We start from the raw sequence: 21,497 nt of genomic DNA, 5'->3' as shown, positions 1-21,497 counted from the left end.
AAGACAATCTGCATTAACAGAGGGGGGGGGGGGCGCTACAGCTAGGGACCCCAAAGACAAAGTGCATAACATATTGAGATGGTACTCTTAGAAAGGATGGTCAAGAAACCATAAATCCAGTTTACCAGTACTTATTAAGGCAGACAAGCAGCAAATCAGAAACTCCCAGGGCGGGTTCCAGGAATAAAGCGTGGATTTACAAGAAAGAAGATTAGCAAAGGTAAGAACCTAATCTTTTGTTCTTGTACAATCCCGCTCTATTCCTGGACAAGCGAGATGTAACGGAGCAATCCCGAAGAGTTAGGGTAGGACTAATGAGCCTGCTGACAAAACAGAGGAACCAAAAGCAGCATCCTGCTTGGCCGCCACATCGATCCTGTAAAAAACTTGGTAAAAGTATGCAAGGAGGACCAGTTAGCAGCTCTGCAAATCTCCTCAAGAGAAATCGCTGATGACTATGCCCACGAGGAGGCAACACCTCGAATAGAATAAGCCACGACAGAAATAGGAGGCTTCTTTCCGGCTGCAATATAAAGCAGATGAAATAGCCATAAAGATCCATCTCAAAATGGTGGCTTTCGAAGCTGGACTGCCCTTATGGACAGTACAAACAGGTGGACGGAAACCCGAAACTTGTTTGTGACTTTCAAGTACCTCAACAAAAACCTACGCACATCAAGCAACTGTAACCCAGTCCTGCTCCCTCAAACCAGAGGGAACAAAGGTAGGAAGTTAGACCTTCTGGTTGATGTGGAAGCTAGAGAGCACCTTCGAGAGAAATGAAGGAACAGTGCGTAGAAACACGCTGGAATCCATAATCCTAAAACCTGAATCTCAGGGAGTCCAGAAAGAGCTCTGACAGGGGCCAATAAAACTCGAGTTTGTGGCCATCGCGAAGAATATCCAAGACCCAGCAGTTGGAGGTGATGGATGGCAATTCTGCCAGGAAGGCCAAGAGCCACCCTTTGATCTGCCTAACGTCAGAACTGTTTCTTAGGGTAGAAACTGTTGGTGCCGGAAACCACCAAACCACTGTTTGGCTGAATGAAAGGAACGCTGCTTTGAGGAGCCCCCTAGTACCGACGGGAATGTCAGAAGAAACAAAAGCTAGGATGCCGTGGATCTCGAGAGGACCAGGTCCTACTGTCTAGCCATGAGATCATTTAGACCTTTAACGAACAGCAATTGTCCTCTGAAAGGTAGTTTACTCAAGGTCACTTAAAAAGAAGAGTCACCGGACCACTGCCGGATCCACAACATCCTGTGTGCCAAAATAGAGTATGCCGAGAGCTTGCTCAGCACTTTGAAGAGATCATAGAAAGTGTCCACCACATAATCCATGCCTGAAATTAAAATAGGGATATCCTGGCAGGATCATGGCATAGCTTAGAATGACAAGCTCTGGTCACAAGGAAGCAACCAATGATGCTTTCAGCTTGGAAGCTGCATAGCCAGAGTCATTTGAGGACAAAATCAACTTTACGGTCCTTTGTGTCCTTCAGCACAACTTCTTCATCACTTGGGAGAGAAGTACATTTGGTGACCTGTGCCACTGAGGAATCCACTTTTGGGGAAGCAAAATGCTTGTTAAAAGCGTCCACCATCGGACAGAGCTTGGACATGGCTCTAGTGACTCTCAGTGCCTCACAGTGGTCCATGAGCATCTTGACAATATATGATCAGGGAAAGACGAAGACTGTGGCTTTGTGCTACTCATAAGAGATCATTCTGCTACTGCTGACTGCTCAACCTCTAATTTCAACTCCTGGAGGGATTCGGAAATTAGATTGACCAAAGCCGGGGGCTTGAAGAATCTCCTCACCCAGATCCAGAACCTCTCCTGGATCTGGATCTTAGAGATCGACGAGACCCGCAACATCCCCTACAGTGGTGGTGCCAGCCTGAGTAAGCAATGATATCGTCAAGTCATCCTGTTCATCCGTGTCATCAGCTGGTGAAACAACCCTGGACAACTCAGGAAAACTGGACTTAAGACCCATGTCCTGGGAAGGGGAAACTCCCATAGCCAGCAAGGATGCCAGAGGCAGCACAGAGGGCGCCTTTTTCTTGGTAAACAAGCCTGGTAGAATATGTTAATAAATTCTGGGGAAAGCCCCTTGTCTGGGGCAGCAGCTGAGAACTCTCTAAAATTTTTGGAGGATTTTTGCCCCTTAGACGCCAAATCATGGCTGTGTTTCGCCGGGGCTTCAAACACACTGTCCCCGGGGGCCAATTTCAACTTTTTAGACTGACCTCAGCTGGAGTGAGTGGCAGGACCCCCTTCAGGGGTCAAAGGAACTTGGGCTGATGAAGTCTCGCCTCCCTCCCACACCACAGAAAACTTGGAACAAGACTGCTCATCAGACAGCCATCCACCACAAACAGGGCATGAATCTGGAGTATCTTGCCTTGATGAGTCCATCTGAGCAGTTTTCGTGCAAAAACGAAACTTGTAGAGGCAAAAAATAGCTTTAAATTCAAATTTGGAAAATCCAAGATGGCTACCGCGAGTGTAATTTTCAGGAACCCCCCCTCCCCCCAGGAAAAGAACAGAAACCCCCAAAACACAGCAATTGTAGGATTTTAGCAGTAGGACAGACTAGGGCTAATTCCCAAGCTGCCCAAAACTCATTTTTAAAGACACCCTGCTCCCCCCCCCCCCCCCAAATCACTGTACTAGGCTGTCAGATCTGTACTCATTGTGTCATGCTGTGCTGAAAGCTGCAGTAAGGAAAGCTGAAACAGCTTACAGGGAGACCCTCTACCTCAATGAGCCTTGCAACTGGACTGCTGGTCTTCTGAATGCCCCTCTGGCCCAAGTCCAACAGCCAGGGACCTCTGCCACCCATGGAACACAATGCAGACATGACTTTGCAGAGGAACGCAGTCGGCTCCAATCCCGGGCATACCTCCACAGAGCCACAAAGCCTACACTTAAACCCACTAGGGGACAAACCTGGGGTGAGTCAGCTTCCAAGGGAACGGTCCCTGAGTCCCAATCTGAAAGTGCAGACTGTCCAGATGGTGCACTGCCAGGCGGCCAACCCTCTGGAAACAGATTTTATCCTCAGTCTATGATCTCCCGCAGCCAGAGCTGTCCCCGCTGGGAACTTCTGCAGCACGAAGACCCAAGAACGTAAAAATACTGATTTGAAGAAAAAATAAACATGAGCAGAAGACTAGCTCCTACTGTCTTGCTTGTAGGAAAGCAACTGGAAGTCTGAGAACAGTCCTGAGGTAAGAGGGGAGGGTCTGAAAAAGTTGTTGAAATGAGGCATCCTAAAAGCTGTCTCACGACATGGGATGCGTAACCCACTTGTCCAGGAATAGAGCAAGATTGTACAAGAACTATATTTTTCAGATTAGAATCATAGAATTTAGCTAATCGGAACCCCTGCCAAGATCATATCTATGTGAGACTAGATGTTGTGGACAGCAGAATGGTAGAAATAGTCTCTGGTAGTAGCATTTCAGGCTCTCCAAACATCTGTGAGTTTAAAATCTTGCATCAGTATCTTTAATTTTCTACATTTATGCCCTTTAGAGCTAAAGGTTATATTTGACCTGTCTAGTGTAGGATTTAAAACAACATTAAAATCTCCTGCCACTAATAAAGCCCCATCCAAATCATTGGTGAGCAGCTTCCCCAGCACCTTCTAAAATATTCTTTGGCTTTCATTAGGAGCATAGGCATTGACCAGTGTTAACTGGATTCCCAAAATCTATTCTTAAAATCATAACATGCTTTAAGTATTTTAAAATATTCTTCAAAGAGTAAAAAAAAAATCCAGACAGTATGAGCTACTGACCTGTTTTGTTCCTCTAACTTTGCCAATAGCTCAACCTCATCTGGACTTAGCTGTGCTGCTGATGTAGGGGAGTGTGCTGGGGTAGACAGGGTGGTAGATGAGGATGTAGTATGTAATGAAGCTGATGGACTTGCCACCTGACTGGCCATTTGACTGACAGTATGCGAGACTGTGTTCTTCACCCATGAGAGAGTAGAACTTAGCTTTTCTGCAACCTTGTCTGTCGCCACCTGAAAAGATGACAGGTGTATTGTATATAAAAACCATAATTGTAGTGATTTACATTTTTGAATTCTAACAAACATCATAAGACAAAGTGCTATTTAATAAAAATAGTTCCAAAACATGACATAATTAGTCAATGAAATAAAAGCCAAAAATTGCAAAATGTTTATATGCCAGTGCTCCACTAATCAGTAAAATCCTGGTATATTTCTAAAAAATATTGCAGACTAATATCTTCAGTTAAGACTTTGACAGAATGATTGAAAAGCTTACAACAGGCATGCCAAACCAAAAAAAAAAGTTTAATACATATTTACACTTATATATAACCTTCTTCTATGAACATTAATGTCAATACATCAATTAAGTAAAAACATACAATTATATAGCTCGTCCCTAAACCTAATAGAAAATAAGACAAAGTGATTTTCTTCCATTACTTAGGTAAGTCAGCAAAGCAGCAGCCAGAGCAATCACAGCCAGCAAGTTGGTAACTACAGTTCAATTTTTCTCTGTATTTCTCATCATATTATGTAATATGCTATAATAAAAGATTTATAACATGTCTTTTTGAGAGCATTGCTTTTACTGAATGCATTGTATTTCATAATTACATAAGCATCGCCATAATAGGACAGACCAAATGTCCATCAAGTCCGGTATCCTGTTTCTAACAGTGGCCAATCCAGGTCACAAGTACTTGGCAAGATCTCAAAACAGTAAAATAGATTTCATGCTGCTTATCACAGGAAAAAGGAATGGATTTTCCCAAGTGAACCTTAACAACAGTTTATGGATTTTTCTTTTAGGAACTTGCCCAACCCTTTTTTAAAAACTTTATCACATGTTTTGGCAACAAATTCCAAATCATTACATCTTGAGTGAAGAAATACTCTCTCTGATTTGTTAAATTTACTACTTAGTACAGTGTATCGCAAACTTTGTGCCTCTTGAGATTTCAAGTGTGCCGCGAGACATTGGGGAGGAGGAGAGGAGCCGGCGCCAGCTGAGTGCCTACAGGACGTGCCTTTCGTGGCGAGAGGCACATGTTTATGTTTTATTAATATCTGATATACCGCTTAAACATATTACAGATCTAAGCGGTTTACAATACAGTACAATACAGGTACTTAGAACTTCCCTATCTGAGCCGAAGGCTCACAATCTAGCTTAAAGTACCTGAGTAAACAATTATTAAAATAGAAAAGATAACACAAAATTCAAAGAAAAGTACATCCTGTAGGCAATCAGCCGGTGCCAGCTCCTCTTTTCTCCGCACGTCTTCCCTGCTGGCACCCTCCACTGGTGCTTCAGAGTCTTTCTGGAGGGCCTTTGCGCATGTGTGGACATCAATATGATGATCTCAAGCATGCATTTGACCTCATTGCGTCAACATCTGCACACTTTCGGATGTATGCCACAACTCGACAAAGTTTGTGAAACACTGACTTAGCAGGTTCATTGTGTACACCTAGTCCCTGTATTTTTTGAAAAAGTGATTCACAATCACATTTATTCATTCCACTCCACTCATGATTTTCTCCTCCGCCATCTCTTCTTTAAATTGAAGCACCCTAGCCTCTTTAGCCTTCTCTCATGGGGAAGTCATCCTATTCTCTTACCACCTTTGTTGTCTTTCTCTGTTTCTTTTCTAATTCTGCTACATCTTTTTTTTAGATGCAATGACCAGAATTGTACTATGGAATAATACAAAACCATTATAACATTCTCAGTTTTTGTCTACCATTCCTTTCCTAATAATTCTATCTGCTTTCTTAGCTTCTGTTGTACATTGAGCAGAGGGTTTCAATGTATCAATAATGATGACATCTAAATTATTCTCCTGGGCAGCGATTCCTAATGCAGAACCCTGCATCACATCGCTATAGTTTGGGTTCCTCCCCCTACATGCATCACTTTACATTTGCTCACATTAAATGCCATCTACCTTTTAGATCTAATCTAATCTAGAGCACTGTTCTTCAACCGCCGGTCTGCAGAAAATTCCTGCAGGTCAGTGCAGGGCCAGCGAGATTGACATCTGCAATTTCCTGCCGGTCCACACAGGACCAGCAAGATCAACGAGCTGAAGTCCACGCAGGGTTGGGGAGATCATGGATAGCCTCCAACAGTGGCTTTCTCCCCTCCCAGCAGCTGTACTTACCAGCGCAGCGATTCAGGAAGGCAGCCTTGGGTTCTTTGATGGGTCGCGCTGCCTCTGAGGAAAGAGGAAGTTGCATCATCAGAGGCAACCCCAAAGGCTGCCTTCCTGAATCGCTGCGCTGGAAAGTACCGACAGCTGCTGGGAGGGGAGAAAGCCACTGTTGGAGGCTAGGAAGCTGCTGGGCAAGGGAAAAAAAGGGACAGCTACTACTGGACCTGGAGGGAAGGAGAAGGAGAGATGTTGCTGGGAGGGGAGGAGGGAAAGGAAGCTGGGAAGCTGCTGGACAAGGGAATAAAAGGGGCAGCTGCTACTGGACCTGGAGGGAAGGAGAAGGAGAGATGCTGCTGGGAGGGGAGGAGGGAAAGGAGGCCATAGACCTTTCTTCCCTTTTAGGATGAGGAAATACCAGAAGTAAAAAAAAAACTGGTTCCTCTACAGAGGTGAAACTTTTCTTTTGATGAGAAGAAGAGATACCATCTCCAGAGAAGAAGAGACGACTTGAAAAGATTATCTTGGAGGATGATCTGGAGGCATAATGTTAAGTGAAGAGAAAGTCATTCACAAATTATTATTTTTTTTTTTTTTTAATGTAGTGGCCTCCTCCTCCCCTACAGCCACTCCCAAACCTCCAGGCTTTTGGAATCAAAAGAAGATGGAGTAAAAGTGGTGTGGTGTGGTGAATGTTCTTTAAGGAACACAGGTATAGGGAAAAGACTTAAAGTAAATGGATGTAGGTACTGTATAACCACTGATGGAGAAGGTACTGCATAAACATTGATGGAACAGTGGAAGACATGTTGCAAGAAAAAACCTGGTTGATCCTGCTTCGAGGAAAAAACAGTGGAAGGTTCAAAGATGGTGGCAATCTAACTTACAGGCTCTACACAACTGTTAGATCCCGCCATTTCATGTATAATTGTATCGAAACAACAGGAAAGAGCCACCTTACAGGCTCTATGCCTCATGGTGGAATCCTGGATTAGTTGCAACTCATTTGAAGCTTGTAAAGTTGATTGCTGAATACCATGTGGAGGAATCCAACTTTACAAACTCTACACCCATGTTAGATTCCTCCTTAGAAACAAACAAACCTCAGTGGAGATGTGCAGAAATGTTGGTGTGCAACTTTATTCTGCAATTGTAGAAATATGTGCGATGGCTCGGCATGCTTGTGTTTCGGCCAATATGGCCTGCCTCAGGAGCCTTATTACTGGTGTACTATCGCTTGCGTGGTGTAGCCTATAGTAAATGGGAAGCCTCATCAAACTGCTGTAAGTGACGTCTTCGGTTCTGCTCTGGTGGCCTCACACCGAGCCTTCTACGCCGCCTGGTAAGGGGCATTTCCTAGTTCTTATGAATGGTCTCTTTGAGAAGTTCTTTAGGAGGCTGATCAGAATCTAAGCCCTCCATTCAGTACTGTAGGCAGAATCAGCTTCTAGCTCAAGTGGTACTCTTTCAGCAACTGCCTAATAACTATAGTGAAAGAAAGTCTTTCAGTAGAAGATTTAGCCATTGGTGGACACTGGTATGAAGACTTTTCCCAAAGGAGTGTCATAAACCTCTGTTGTTGAATCAGAGAAGTCCTCAGTTGAATCAGACTGTAAGTCAGAAGGATATGAAGGCCTTGGCAAAGAAAAGCATCGAGAAGATCAATGCCTTCTTCGAGTACGGTACCGGTTCGATGAGTAGGAAGAAGTATGATGCAAAGCTGGTTTTCTCTTTGAAGAACAGGAGAGAGCAATGTTTTCTCTTTGAAGAATGCAAGGAGGAACGATGCTCATTGGATCATCAATGAAGAACTGGACTGGTGATGAGAGGATCAATACCTAGACATGGAACATCAATGTCACTCCAGAGAACCAGCTGCAGTACCATAGAACCTGGTAGCCATATGCTTAGGTTGAACCAGTACAGAGGGAGGTGATACTGGGATACGCAATTTACATGCATCACCCAAATTCCTTCAGAACAGCGCATCAAGCTATTCCCAGAAGAAAAGCATCAGTAGCTCTGGCTTATTTGCCGGTACCATCAGTGCCACAGCTTGCCCTTGAGGTTGAGGCAAGCTGGAAGGCGGTCATCGCTGCTTGGTCGGCATCAAGAGACTTGATGCAAAAATGAACTGTGATGCCGGCTAGGAAGCTGGTGGCCTCTGAAGCACCAGTACCTCTGACTTATTTGCCAGTACCACTGGTATCATGGCTTGCCGCAAAGAGGGTGACCTCAATGAGGATACACACCTCGAGGTTGAGGCAAGCCGGAAGGCTTACCAGCGGAGCAATGTCTCCTGACGCTGATGTCGATGTCTTCGATGACGAAGGTTGCAAAGTCTGTTCAATGCCCATGCCAGTCCCATACAATCTTTCCTGTTGAAGTTTCCAGGCTGATTATCGAACATTTCTGCAGGGTAGTACTCTGGGCACAAGTTCCACCTGATGTTCTGGGTTGAGACTGTATGTCGAAAGAGAAATTGGCCTTGGCCACCTGCAGCATTTTTTTTAAGACCATTAGCAGCCTGAAAAGGTCGAAAAGACCACTTTAGCCAAATCGGTGGCTTAGGAAAAATTAAGGACTCAGCGGGCGAAGCCTCCAAGGAAAAAAAAAGAGGAAAAAATGTTCCTCATTTACTTTCTTTTTTTTTAAGAAGTAAATTTTAAAATAAGTTAAGAATAAAAGAAAAAAAATGTGTGAGCGGGAAGGCAAATAGCAAAAAACTGAACAACATTCAGAGAATGACTGCTTAGCTCTGCGGAAAACTAAGAACTGAGGAGCCACGAGCCTGCATCGGGCGGGAAGGCACTCGCGCAAGCGTGGTGCAGGCAGTTCGTGAACTTTCTTAAGTTCTTAAAGAGGCAATGCACTTTTAAAGCTGTCCTTGCTGGGGCTCCATAGATGATGTCACCCACATGTGAGAATATGCTGCCTGCTTGTCCTGGGATAAACTATCCTATATCTTGCAGAAGTTCAGAGAAGTGTACAATTTTTTATTATCAGGTACTCTAAGTTTAATTTTTCCTAGTGAAGGAGGTTGCAAAAGTTTAAATTTATATTCAGTGTCCTTTCAAAATTAATGCAGAACCAGAACCAGAACCTCAGGGGAGCTCCAAGGCAACCTTCCAAAGCTTGTGGGCAAAGAATCAGTAATCTTGCAGTTCCCTTGAGCAAGCTTTATGTGAAGCATGGAATCCAATAAGAAATATTTGGGAATATAACAGCATCCCAACATGCCAACTGGGGCTTCAAAATGGGAGGACTTTTTAACCAACAGTTAACATGCACTGCCAGCCACATAGCCTATTTTATTCCTATGAGCATAGCAACAGTGTGCCAACAATGCATTATGCCAAACTGTTATTAAATACCAGCATGTTACACTGGCTTATCTAAAGGAAATTGTGAAAAAAAGGAGACATCAGGCATAATTTGATGCATGCTTTAATTACCTATCGACTTGATTATTTTAATTATCGGTATTCTGTATTGCTGAAGAAACAATTACAGTGTATACAACTGATTCAGAACACAGCAGCCAGACTGTTAATGAGAACAGATATAGTCATATTACCTCTGTTTTATGTTCTCAGTCTATACTATCTGACAGTGAAAAACTCAATTAAATCATTATGCTTGGTCTTAAAAGCTGTGCACCATAAGACAGACCCCTTGATACTTATTTTGATATCCTATTAATCTAAGAGGAGCCTTGCTATTAAATCTTGCTTCCTTAGTGCAACTACAGTAGAATCCCAGTTAACTGGTATTCAATTAACCAGCACTCTCAACCAACCGGCAAAAAAAAGTTGTCGACAAAAAAAAAAATAATAATAATTAGCTCCTGTACTCCACCTGACAACCTCCAAAGTCGTGCTCCTGATACAACAACCCCCTTCCCTCCCTCCAGCCCCCAAAATATCAAGGCAGCCACAAATCTCCCTCCCTCAGGCTCCCAAAGCATCAAGACAGCCCAAATCTCCCTCCCTCCAGTACCCAAAGCTACAGCCAGTTTTGACAACATTCCCTTCCACCCCCAAAGCAGCAGCAGCTAGTTCTGACAACCCCCCCCCCCCCCTGAAGCAGTAGAGCAGTTCTGACAACCTTCCCTCCTTCTCATTTACTCAAAGCAGGAGGAAGCTGTTGAGCAGAGGAAGCATCATAATAGGCTGCTTCTGGACAGCCCCCAAGCAGGGCTTTTCCTCTGCCAGGTGATACATTGCCGAACTTGGAAGCTTGCCTGCTCTTCCAGTGGGCAGAAGCCCATCTCTTGGCCATCTCACTGGCTTACGGAGCTGGGGGTGGAGAATGTGCAGGTGGACTTCCTAAGTGGGTAGACCTTGCATCCTTGGGAGTGATCTCTCTCACTTGGAGAGCCTTAGTCTGCATAGTCAGGCGCTGGGAGGCATCCGAAGTTCAACCTCATGGCCTCAGCATCCAACAAAAAGTCAGCTCATTTTTTCAGTCGAAGGTACGAACCCAGAAGTGCTGAGCTGGATGCTCTAGTCCAGGCCTGGCCTGTGGAGGAGCTCGTGTATGTGTTCCCTCCATGGCCAATGATAGGCAGCAGAGTGCGTCAACGAGTCAGAAGAATCCAGGTCAAGTGATCCTGGTAGCTTCAGACTGGAAGAGATGGCCGTGGTATGCTGACTTAGTACGTCTGCAAGAGAGAAGTGGCTATCAGGCTTCCTTGTCATCCAAATCTTCTCTCACAGGGTCCCATTTCCCTGGAGGATCTGGAGCGCTTTGGCCTTTAAACATGGCTCTTGAATGCAGAGTCTTAGAAAATAAAGGCTATTATTCTCTGAAGATTTCTGCCACGCTTCTGAGGGCTAAGAAACAGTCCACGTTAGCGGCCGAAGGCCTGGAAGTGTTTCAGAACCTGGTGTGAGCAAAACTGTTTGGACCCAGTGATTGCATCAGTTTCGGTAGTGCTCATCTTCCTGCAGGAAGGTCTGGAGAAGGGCCTGGCAGTTAGCTCCCTCAAGGTATAGAAAGTCAGACTTTCTTGCTTCAGAGCACAGTCCAACAAGTCCAACAGATTTTAGAAGGGAGCCTTGTATCTTCGCCTTCCAGTGCAACAGCCTTTCCTGTCTTCAAATCTTAATCAGGTCTTGCAGGCATTTGTAAAGGTCCCATATGAACCTTTGGAAGAGGCATCCATGATTGATCTGACAGTTAAGACAGTTTTCTTAATGACTGGGATGTCAGTAAGTTCCAGGCTCTGTCCTGCAGGGAATCCTTTCTTTGCATCTCAGAGGATAGCGTCTTGAGTCGAATGGTCCCTTCCTTCCTACCGAAAGTCATGTCCAGTTTTAACATGAACCAGGTGGTGTGACTCCCAGCTTTCATATTTACAGGAGTGAAGAAAACAGATATTTTGAAATTTCTGGATGTGCGATGAATTTTGATGCAATACTTGGAGGTGATCGAGTTATGGCTGTCTGATCACCTCTTCGTGCTTACAAATGCAGCATATCGGGGGAGACCAGCACCTAAAGTGACCATATCCAGGTGGATAAGGATGGTGCCTCCTTGCCTGTTTACATAGGCTACTGCAGTCGCATTGTCTGAGATGACTCAGACTGCCATTCCTTCTGGGGTGCTGTCTAGGGCTCGTAGAGCTAATTGTATTGCTTTCAGCTCTAAGCAATTGAGATGGGGACCACTGCCCATCTCAACTGCTTAGAGGTCTGAGATGGGAACCACTGCCCTTGTAGCGGGAATCCCTCGCAATGAGCTCCCCAGCTGAATAGGCAAGCATCCATTTTCAGGACTGTCCACTGGGAGATGCATACCCTGTTGAAGGACTGTGGCTCCAGCCACCAGTCCAGGCTGCTCCATGCCTTGCCCGATCATGGCAGCGGGAGGTCCAGAGTGTCTGCTTGGAGATCACCTTGAGAGGAGTGACTCCTAAAGTGGGCGCAAGTGTGCACTTGCCCAGGGAACCACATCTATCATGGCTACTATGGATTCCAGTAGTTTAAATAACTAACTGTCACACTATGAGGGCCTGCAAGCCGCGAATCTCCTGAATTTGCCTAAAGAACTTCATTTTACTTGCTTCCAAGAGGAAAACCCTGTTCTGTGCCATCTCAATACAGATTTCCAGGTATTCCAGAGCCCAAGTTGAGATCAAATTGACTACCCAACCCAACATCTATTGAAGCTGGATCACTTGCTCTACCGCTATCACTCCCTCAATCCTTGAAGGTGCTCTTATGAGCCAATTGTCTAGGTAAGGATGTACCTGAATTCCTGCCTTGCGGAGGTGCGCTACCACAACCACTACCACTACCACTGGTATTCAATTAACCAGCACTCTCAACCAACCGGCAAAAAAAAGTTGTCGACAAAAAAAAAAAAATTAGCTCCTGTACTCCACCTGACAACCTCCAAAGTCGTGCTCCTGATACAACAACCCCCTTCCCCCCCTCCAGCCCCCAAAATAGTAAAAGTTCATAGAGTTGCTGCTAGGCCAAAGGGAAGAGCAGAGAATTGGAAATGTTGTCCAGAATATGGAATCTCAAGAACTTTCTGTGATACAGAAAGATGGGAATATGCACGTGTGCCTCTGTGAGGTCCATAGAGGCAAGGTATTCTCCCCTAGCACAACTGAGGCAATGACCAACCACATTGTTTCCATGCGGAAGCGGGAAATCTTGAGGGTTGCATTGACTGACTTTAGATCCGGAATTGGTCTCCAGTCTACTGAGTCTTTTTTGGGGCACGATGAAATATATGGAGTATCTGCCCAAGCTCTGTTCTCCTTGTGGTACCTAGAGCAATAAGCTTCTGAATCTTCAACTGCACCCAGGCCACCTTTTCTGGTTTCCCTGCCAAAGAAGTGAGAAGGAATTCCGGGAGGGGCCAGTACAATTCTAGCTTGTACCTATCCAATGACTTCCAGCACCCACTGATCTGAAGAGATCTGTGTCCAAGCCTGATAGTGTCCAGCCTGACAGCCTGCTCCCCACCTTATGGGAAACGGCCCACCCTAGGGGGAAAGGCCCTGAGATTGTCTAGGCCCTTGCCAAATAGTAACTGTCTCTGAAGGGAAGTTTACTTAGGATCGCTTTAAAGGCCGAGTCTCCCGCCCACTGTCTAATCCAGAGCATTCTACAGGCGGAAATCGTATAAGCAGAGACCTTGCTCAGAACCATGAAAAGATCATAGAGATTATCCGCAGCATAGTAAACCCCCTCCAAGAGGAACTGGGGGTTAGGGCTGCTGTCTGAATCCGGAGCCTGGCTTAAATGAGAGTGGCATGCCTGTGCAATATAAGATGCCAATGCTGCTACCTTCAGTCTCAGTGCAGGAACCTCAAATTGTCTTTTAAGGACAAAATCTACTCTGAAGTCTTGTGCATCCTTGTCAGAGTCGATCATAGTTCCTCTACATTGTCCATCGTGCTTTGGTTTTGCAGCACTTGGTAGATGTAGTCCCCCATGTCCTGAAAGTTAGTTCCTTTAAAATTTAGGACCTTAGTCGATGTATTTGACCTAGTGGATCCTTTCTTGAGGTGGAACCAAACCATGTTGTGATCGTTGGTGAGCAACAGGTCCAGGATTGCCTGATCCCTAGTGGGTTCCAATACCATCTGCTTGAGGCATGCTCCTTGCATGGAGGCTAGTAGCCTCTTGCTGCCGCTGGTTGTAGCGGAAGGTTTGTTCCAGTCCACATCGGGCACATTAAAGTCTCCCACCAGCACTGTATCTCCACACAGTGTGATGGTCTCAATGTCTTTCATTAGTTCATCGTCTGCATCCTCCTTTTGTCTTGGTGGTCTGTATACAACACCAAGATACAGGCATTTGTTATTGCCCCTGGCAAGGTTCACCCAGAGGGATTCTCTCGTAAACTTGATGTCTGTGATTTTAGTAACCTTGATGTCATCTCTAATGTACAGAGCTACCCCTCCTCCTGATTTGCCCTCTCTGTCTCGGCGGAGTAAGTTATATCCAGGTATGACCATATCCCATCCGTGAGACTCCGAGAACCACGTTTCTGATATCGCCACCACATCAAGGTCGGCGTTTCTCATTTCCAGTTCCAGTTCCAGTATTTTGTTGCCTAAGCTCCGGGCATTAGCATACATGGCTGTCCATTCTTTCTTTTTGCATGGAGTGTTTTCTGACTAAGATAGTTTGTCCCCTTCATTCTTGCCTTTGTCCCCTTCAATCTCGCTCCAGGCATTAGCTAACATGGCTGTCCATTCTTTCTTTTTGCATGGAGTGTTTTCTGACTGAGATAGTTTGTCCCCTTCATTCTTGCCTTTATCCCCTTCAATCTTGCCATTGTCTCCCTTACTATTGCCTCTGTCTCCTTCAGGGTCCATGCAATTTCTCCCCCCTGGCCCCCTGTCCATGCGATTTTTTTTCCCCCTGACCCCAAGATGGAGTCTCCATCTCTCCCTCTGTTCCCCACTCTACCGACTTGATTACTTACCTCAGGTACTAAGTCTGTGCCTCTCACTCTACCTCCCTCTCTCCCTCTGTCCCCTTTAGTATTCACGTGATTCCTTACCTCAGAGTTACTTACCCAACTTGTGTGAGAGTGGGTACCCTCCCCCGGATCACCTAGTTTAAAGCCTTCCGGAGCAGGTGAGCCAGGCGTCGACCCAGGATGTTCTTCCCTCTTCCAGTTATGTGCAGCCCATCTGGACCTGCAGTCCCTGAAGTGCCTCTCCGTGGTCTAGGAAGCTGATAAGGATGAGGAGAATTGGGTAATGGTCTTGGGACTTGATTATTTTTCCAATGCAGGTGGTCACATCCCGGATCTTGGCTCCTGGTAGACAGCAGATCTCTCTTGCTTGTGGATCTGGTCTGCATACCGGTCCCTCGGTTCCCTGCAGCATAGAGTCCCCAATAACGACCACTCTGTGCTTCTTGGGGGGTTGCCGAGTCGTTGCTTCTTGAGTTGGGGCTGTTGTTTGCCGGGTTTCGAGATTACACTCCTGGATGTCTTCCTGAATATTCTCCTAAGTTCTGCTGGCGGGTCTTTCTTTTAGGAGTTGAAATCTGTTTCTCAGGGTGATCTGCGGAGTTGATGTGAAGTTGTTGTGTATGCTTGAAGATAACCAAGAGGAGGACTGCCTTCTGTGTTTGCTTGCAGAGGTGACTAGTTGCCAGGTGTCATCGTCTCGAGTCTCTTCTTCTTTGCTTGCAGAGGTGACTAGTTGCCAGGTGTCACCGTCCCTAGTCTCATCTTGTACCCATCCATTACTTCCAATGCTGCATGTCCGTTTGTTTCGGGTGTCTTGAGAATGGACCTATCTTCGTGCACTTGCTCGGAGACCTGAGACAGTTCTAGGAGGACTCCATCAATGAATGCCTCGCTCTCCCAGATACTTCTTAGCCGCAGCACCTCTTCCCTTAGACTTGTTAGTTCCTGCAGGATGCCTCCATTGAGCTGTTGCTGGGTGTCTTCTTCTGTCTGCACAGAGACTGAAGTCTTCAGGTGGGGCTCATCTTCGGTCTGTACAGAGCTCTCCGACTTCCATCAGGGGGGGGTCCTCATCTGTCTGCACAGAGACTGAAGTCTTCAGGTGGGGCTCATCTTTGGTCTGTACAGAGATCTCCGCTTCCATTGGGGGGGCTTCCTCTTCAGTCTGCATGGAGACTGTGGCCTTCATCTGGATTTCTTCGGCTGCCGGGGAGTTGACCTTGATTGTAGCTCCTCGTCTTCCCTGCCATTCCTGGTCCTGTCTTTTCACTTGGTTTGTACTCCGGTTGTTGGTATGTGTTGGTTGGTGTACCTACTTGTGTTGGTTAGTCTGCCTGCTGTGTGTTGGTTTGCCTGCTTGCGTTGGTTAGTCGGCCTGCTGTGTGTTGGTTAGTCTGCTCGCTGTGTGCTGTCTGTTGCTAGCTAGATATGTGCTGGGTGTTAACTTTTGTTCTTGTTCTTACCTTGCTGCGTCCGTTAGTCTGTCCGCTGTGTGTGTTAGTCTATCCTCTGTGTGTTAACTACCATTGTGTGCTAGTCTATCCTCTGGGGGTTTTTTTTGGGGGGGGTTTGGGGGGGGGTTGGGGGATTTTTTTGTTCTTACCTTGCTGCCCCTAGGTGTCCTGTCGTCTGCGACTTGGCTCTTCTCAAGGCTCTTCGCAAAGGCGCTCTCGCTAAGGCGAACGCCTTTGCCGCTCGCCTTCGGCTTGCCTCCTTTTATGGAGGAGCCCGGACGCAAGCTGCTGACACGTGGGGGTGGGCGGAGCTACTCTCGCCGCTGCCCTGATGTTCCTTCTCCTTCCCTGGCGCTAGTTCCGCTTTCTTAGTGCCTCGCCTCTCTGCTCCCTGCCTCATGGAGCGTAACTGCACCTATTGGCTCGCCTCCTTTTATGGAGGAGCCCGGACGCAAGCTGCTGACACGGTGGGGGTGGGCGGAGCTACTCTCGCTGCTGCCCCAATGTTCCTTCTCCTTCCCTGGAGCTAGTTCCGCTTTCTTAGCATCTCACCTCTCTGTTCTCCCTCTCTTCTCTGCTTCCTTCTCTCTACAAATTCAACTTAAGAATGGTTTAAAAAACGGAACCCGTTCTTAATCAGAGGACTGCCTGTATAAGCAATGCAAAACTGTGGTTGGAGCTAAACAATGTGAAGCAGGAAAATCAGCTCCAACTATCCTCTGGCCTTAGTATTATCAGGTAGGAAGGATGAACACAGAGGAATTTCCAGCTGCTTCCTGACAGGGTGCGAAAGCAGTAGGAAAATTATTAATACTGCATATACTGCCACTAGCAAAGTTTAAAGCAACTAAACAAATCTGCAACTCTTCTAATCTACTGCTTTATAAAAGCCAGTTCAATTTTGCTGACTCAAATTTGTGAGGCTAAAGATTCCCAGAAGATGAGGGTTGTTATAATGCTATGATATAGTGTCAAACACACTCAAATGAGGAAAACATTAGATGGAATACTGCCAGGCAAGGAAGAAAATCTCAACACACACTAAGCCCTGAATCAGAGTAATTAACTTTCTATTTAAAAGTCCTCATTTCCACTGAGGCCATGTAGAGCAGTACATTAGTTCTATGTTCTCTGGGAAAAGATTTCATCACCATTTTGGAAATGTTTTCTCCAGCTGACAACATTGAAGGTCCTCTTTAAAGTTAATAAAATCAAGTATGGAAAATTTTCTGCTACTATTCAAAAGTAACATTAATACAAGTGATATCCATGTAGATCTCCTTACTTCTTAGCCTGGAGACTAGTGTGCATAATTCACACACTAAGGTCTGACCTGATTAGAAAAACAGGGATCCTGATCAATCTTGCAAAAATAAATACATAATTAAATAAATAAATAAAATCAAAGATCATCTTACCGTAGTTTCTTAGTGGTTTAGGTCTAAAGCAGTGGTCTCAAACTCAAACCCTTTGCGAGGCCACACTTTGTATTTGTAGGTACTTGGAGGGCCGCAGAAAAAATAGTTAATGTCTTATTAAAGAAATGACAATTTTGCATTAGGTAAAACTATTTATAGTTTATAAAACTTTCCTTTAAAAGTTAAAAGGAAAGATATATAAAATATAAAGAGTTTTACCTCATGCAAAATTGTCATTTCTTTAATAAGACATTAACTATTTTTTCTGCGGCCCTCCAAGTATTCTATTTTTTCTGCAGCCCTCACATTTAAAGTTTAATATCTTTTCTTTCTCAAAACTGGCACATTTCAATCACTATATTGAAAATAAAATAATTTTCCCTACCTTTGTTGTCTGGTGACTTTATTTTTCTGTGCTTTCAACTATGTTTCCAGGGCCTTCTTGTCCTTTGACTGTTTTTCTCTCCGTCTTCACTTTCTGCCTTGCATCCATCTTTGGCATTAACTTAATGTTCAATTTTTCTGCTTTCTTTTCAAAATCTACGTTTCCATGTCTTACCTTCCCTTCCTATCTCTCTCTTCTTCCGTCCTATTTCCATGGTCTGGCATCTCTTTCCTTCCTTTCTCTCCCGCCCTCCTTCCTTCCTTTCCCCTGGTCTGGCATCTGTCTCCTTCCCCTCCCCATGCCTTGGCATCTATCCCTCCCCCTCCATGGTCTGATATCTCCTTTCTTTCCCTCCCTCCCATGAACTTGGCTTCTTCTCTTGTTCCTCTCCTCTCCCTTCTCCTTCCTCGCCTCTCTTTCCCCAATTGGGTGCAGCAGCAACAGAAGCAGCATTTCCCTTCCCCCTTTCCTGTGCAGAAGAGGCATTTCTCTTCCCCTTTCCCTCCCTCTCCCTTTCCCTGTACAGCAGCAGCAGCAGAAGCATTTCTCTTTCCGTTCTCTTCCTTGTGGAGCAGCAGCGTGTCTGGCCGGCTCGTTCCGTTCAAAGCCGCGGGTGGCGGCTCCTTGCGAGATCCGCGCCTGCGTCTGAAGCCTCTCTGATGTTGTGATGTCAGAGAGGCTTCCGATGCAGGAGTGGATAGCGCGTGGAGCCACCAACCCGTGGCTTTGAACGGAACGAGCTGGTCAGACACGCTGCTGCTCCAAAAGGAAGGGAAAGGGGAAGAGAAATGCTGTTGATCGCATCTAGACCGTGGGCCGCAAATAACACCTAGAGAGCCACATGCAGCCTGCGGGCCGCGTGTTTGAGACCGCTAGCATAGAGGAATTTGTTCATCCAATCCAGGAAAAAAGCATCTGCTTCCAGGCGACGAGGAGAGTAGAGTCTGGAACAAAACTGGGGATGTTTGTTGTTGTGGGGAGACGCAAAATGATCTATTTGAGGAGTCCCCCCATTGAGAAAAAATTTGATGGAGAGATGGTGAATTGAGCGACCATTTGTGAGTTTGTAGGATGTGACTTAATTTGTCCACCAGTAAATTTTTCTCTCTTTGAATATAGACAGCTCTCAGATAGAAGATGTGAGGGATTGCCTAATTCCAAATCTTCTGAGCTTCCTTGCAAAAGAGAAGGGATCCTGTTCCTCCCTGCTTATTGATGTAGTACCTGGCTACTTGGTTATCTGTACGAATGAGAACCACTTGAACTTGAAGATGCTGGAAAGCCTTGAGTGCACTGAAGATTGCTCTGAGTTCTAACAGATTGATATGATTTTGACGATCTGTGGTGGACCAATGCCCTTGAGTACAGAGACCATCTAGATAAGCCCCCCAAGCATAGGTTGATGAATCTGTCATGAGAACCTTCTGATGAGGTGGCGTTTGAAACAGCAAATCTCTGGAAAGATTGGAAGAAAGCATCCACCATTGAAGAGATTGCCATAGAGAAGATGTCACTGTAATGTGCTCAGAGAGCGGGTCGAAAGCCTGTGACCATTGAGAAGCCAGGGTCCACTGAGGAATCCTTAAGTGAAGTCTGGCAAATGGAATCACGTGAACTGTAGAGGCCATGTGACCTAGGAGAACCATCATGTGTCTCACTGAGAGTGAAGTGAGGGTGGACACTTGTTGGCAAAGTTGTATGAGAGCATTCTGACGCTGTTGGGGAAGAAATGCTCTCTGTTGCACAGTATCAAGAAGAGCTCCAATAAACTGCAGATTTTGAGAAGGCTGCAGTTGAAATTTGGGAAAGTAAATTTCAAATCCCAAATTTTGCAGGAACAAACAGTCTGTTGTGTAGCTACAGTAATCCCCTGAGACCTAGGGTCTTTGATGAGCCAATCATCCAGATATGGAAAAACCTGGAGTCGGTGACTTCGTAACGCTGCTGCTACCACTACTAGGCACTTGGTGAAAACTCTGGGAAATGATGCCAGGCCGAAAGGTAGCACTTTGTATTGGTAATGTTGATTCCCCACCCGAAATCTTAGGAACTTGCGAGAGGCTGGATGAACGGAGAAGAAGGGAGGCCTGAAAAGGATTTGAAGGAAACTCTCTTGGCGGGTGATCTGGGGGGAGTGTGAAGGAAATGAAGAGAATAACCTTCTTGTATGATAAAGAGCACCCAGAGGTCGGAAGTGATTAATTTCCAGAGATTGTAGTAATGGAGTAGATGACCTCCGATTGGAAGAGGTAAAGGCAGAGATTAACGTTATGCTCTGGCAGAGATGGTAAAAACGGCTGAGTTGTTTTGGACGCAGCAGTTGTCTGAGCCTTTTAAGGATGTTGCTGGCGTTGCTTTTTCTGGGGCGGTCTAGAGAAAGGTGCAGACTTTGGTGGATAATGACTCTGGTATGAGGAAGAAGACTTGCACCCTGAGGCAGAGGATTTAGATTTAGATCTGAGCAACGAAGCTTAGTGGCATTTTCAATGGAGTCCCCCAAAAGTTCCTCCCCCAGGCAAGGGATATTAGCCAACTGGTCCTGGAGGTTAGAGTCCATATCTGCAATTCTAAAACCATGCCAGTCGCCTCATGGATATTGAGAGTGCTGATATTCTGGATGACAGCTGAAATGCATATGAGGATTGCACTGGATGCTGCCGGAGCTGTGTGAGAGAATGATACATGTATTTGAAATCCGGTAGTCGATGAGAAAGTAAATATTTGAATAGGTTGGCATGGTCTTAATCCAAAATTCAATATGAAGTGAAGTAAAAGTTATAATTTAAAACTCTGTTGGCCAACAGAGTTTTGGTACAACCTTCTCCCAAACTTGTCCATCGATCTACCTTCACGCCCTGGAGGTACCGTAACGTACACCTTAGAAGGGGCTGAATTCTTCAGAATAGACTCTACTACTAGAGACTGGTGAGACAACTGAGGTTTCTTGAAACCTGAACAAGGGATAACCTTATAGCAAAAGTCCAGTTTCCCAAGAACTGCTGGTACTGAGTATGGGGTTTCCAAATTTCATGGGAAGCTTCAGCAATTCTTTCGGAAGATGTTTGAATTCTAACTCCTCCATGTACTCCTTGGAATATGTGGAGTCTGCTTCCATCTTTATGTTAAGGTCCTTACTCACCTGCTAAATGAACCAGACAAATGAGACAGGTTCTGATGGTGAAGGTTCCCTTTGAGAATTAGAATGAGGAGATCACTCTGCTTGTGAACTATAAACCTCCGTGGAGGAAGGTGAAGCCCCATGTGTAGATTGGCAATGAAGATCCAAATCTTCAGGAATGGAAGAAGAAGAGTACCGCCTCCTGGAACAGTACCATGAAGGAGAAGGTGATGCAGATCATTTATGCTTGAGCAAACCTGCAGAAGAGAGATGTTTGGATTTGGAAGCATGTTTCCCAGATTTTGATGGAGATGAATGTCTGGAAAGACCTGTGTCCCAAAGCACGACGGTGCTTTTGTTGAAGAAGAATGGTACCTAAGAGAGCGACATTTTGGAGAAGATGATTAATATTTAAATGGTAGATGCTTTGAAGGAGATGAAGACCGATGTTTCAGTGAAGATGAGGAATAATGCCTTGGTGGGGAGCG

General features: G+C 45.4%; 1 protein-coding gene across 11 annotated transcripts in view; it reads right to left on the bottom strand.

Annotated features, from left to right (window-relative positions):
- EVI5 (ecotropic viral integration site 5) overlaps window positions 1-21,497 on the bottom strand; it is a 363,365-nt gene that overhangs the window by 326,286 nt on the left and 15,582 nt on the right. For all 11 annotated transcript variants that reach the window (XR_004536596.1, XM_033916075.1, XM_033916071.1 and 8 more), the window contains exon 2: window positions 3,810-4,039. Coding sequence is in view for 10 of the 11 variants with exons in the window: in XM_033916075.1 (XP_033771966.1) it covers window positions 3,810-4,039 (230 nt within the window). In the remaining variant the exon portion in view is untranslated. The remainder of the gene's footprint in view (window positions 1-3,809; window positions 4,040-21,497) is intronic.

This window comes from Geotrypetes seraphini, chromosome 12 (assembly GCF_902459505.1).
Source record: "Geotrypetes seraphini chromosome 12, aGeoSer1.1, whole genome shotgun sequence".
In the NCBI taxonomy this organism is placed as follows: domain Eukaryota; kingdom Metazoa; phylum Chordata; class Amphibia; order Gymnophiona; family Dermophiidae; genus Geotrypetes; species Geotrypetes seraphini.
The sequence above is the reverse complement of the archived record's forward strand: the minus strand, read 5'-3'. Positions and strand labels throughout refer to the sequence as shown.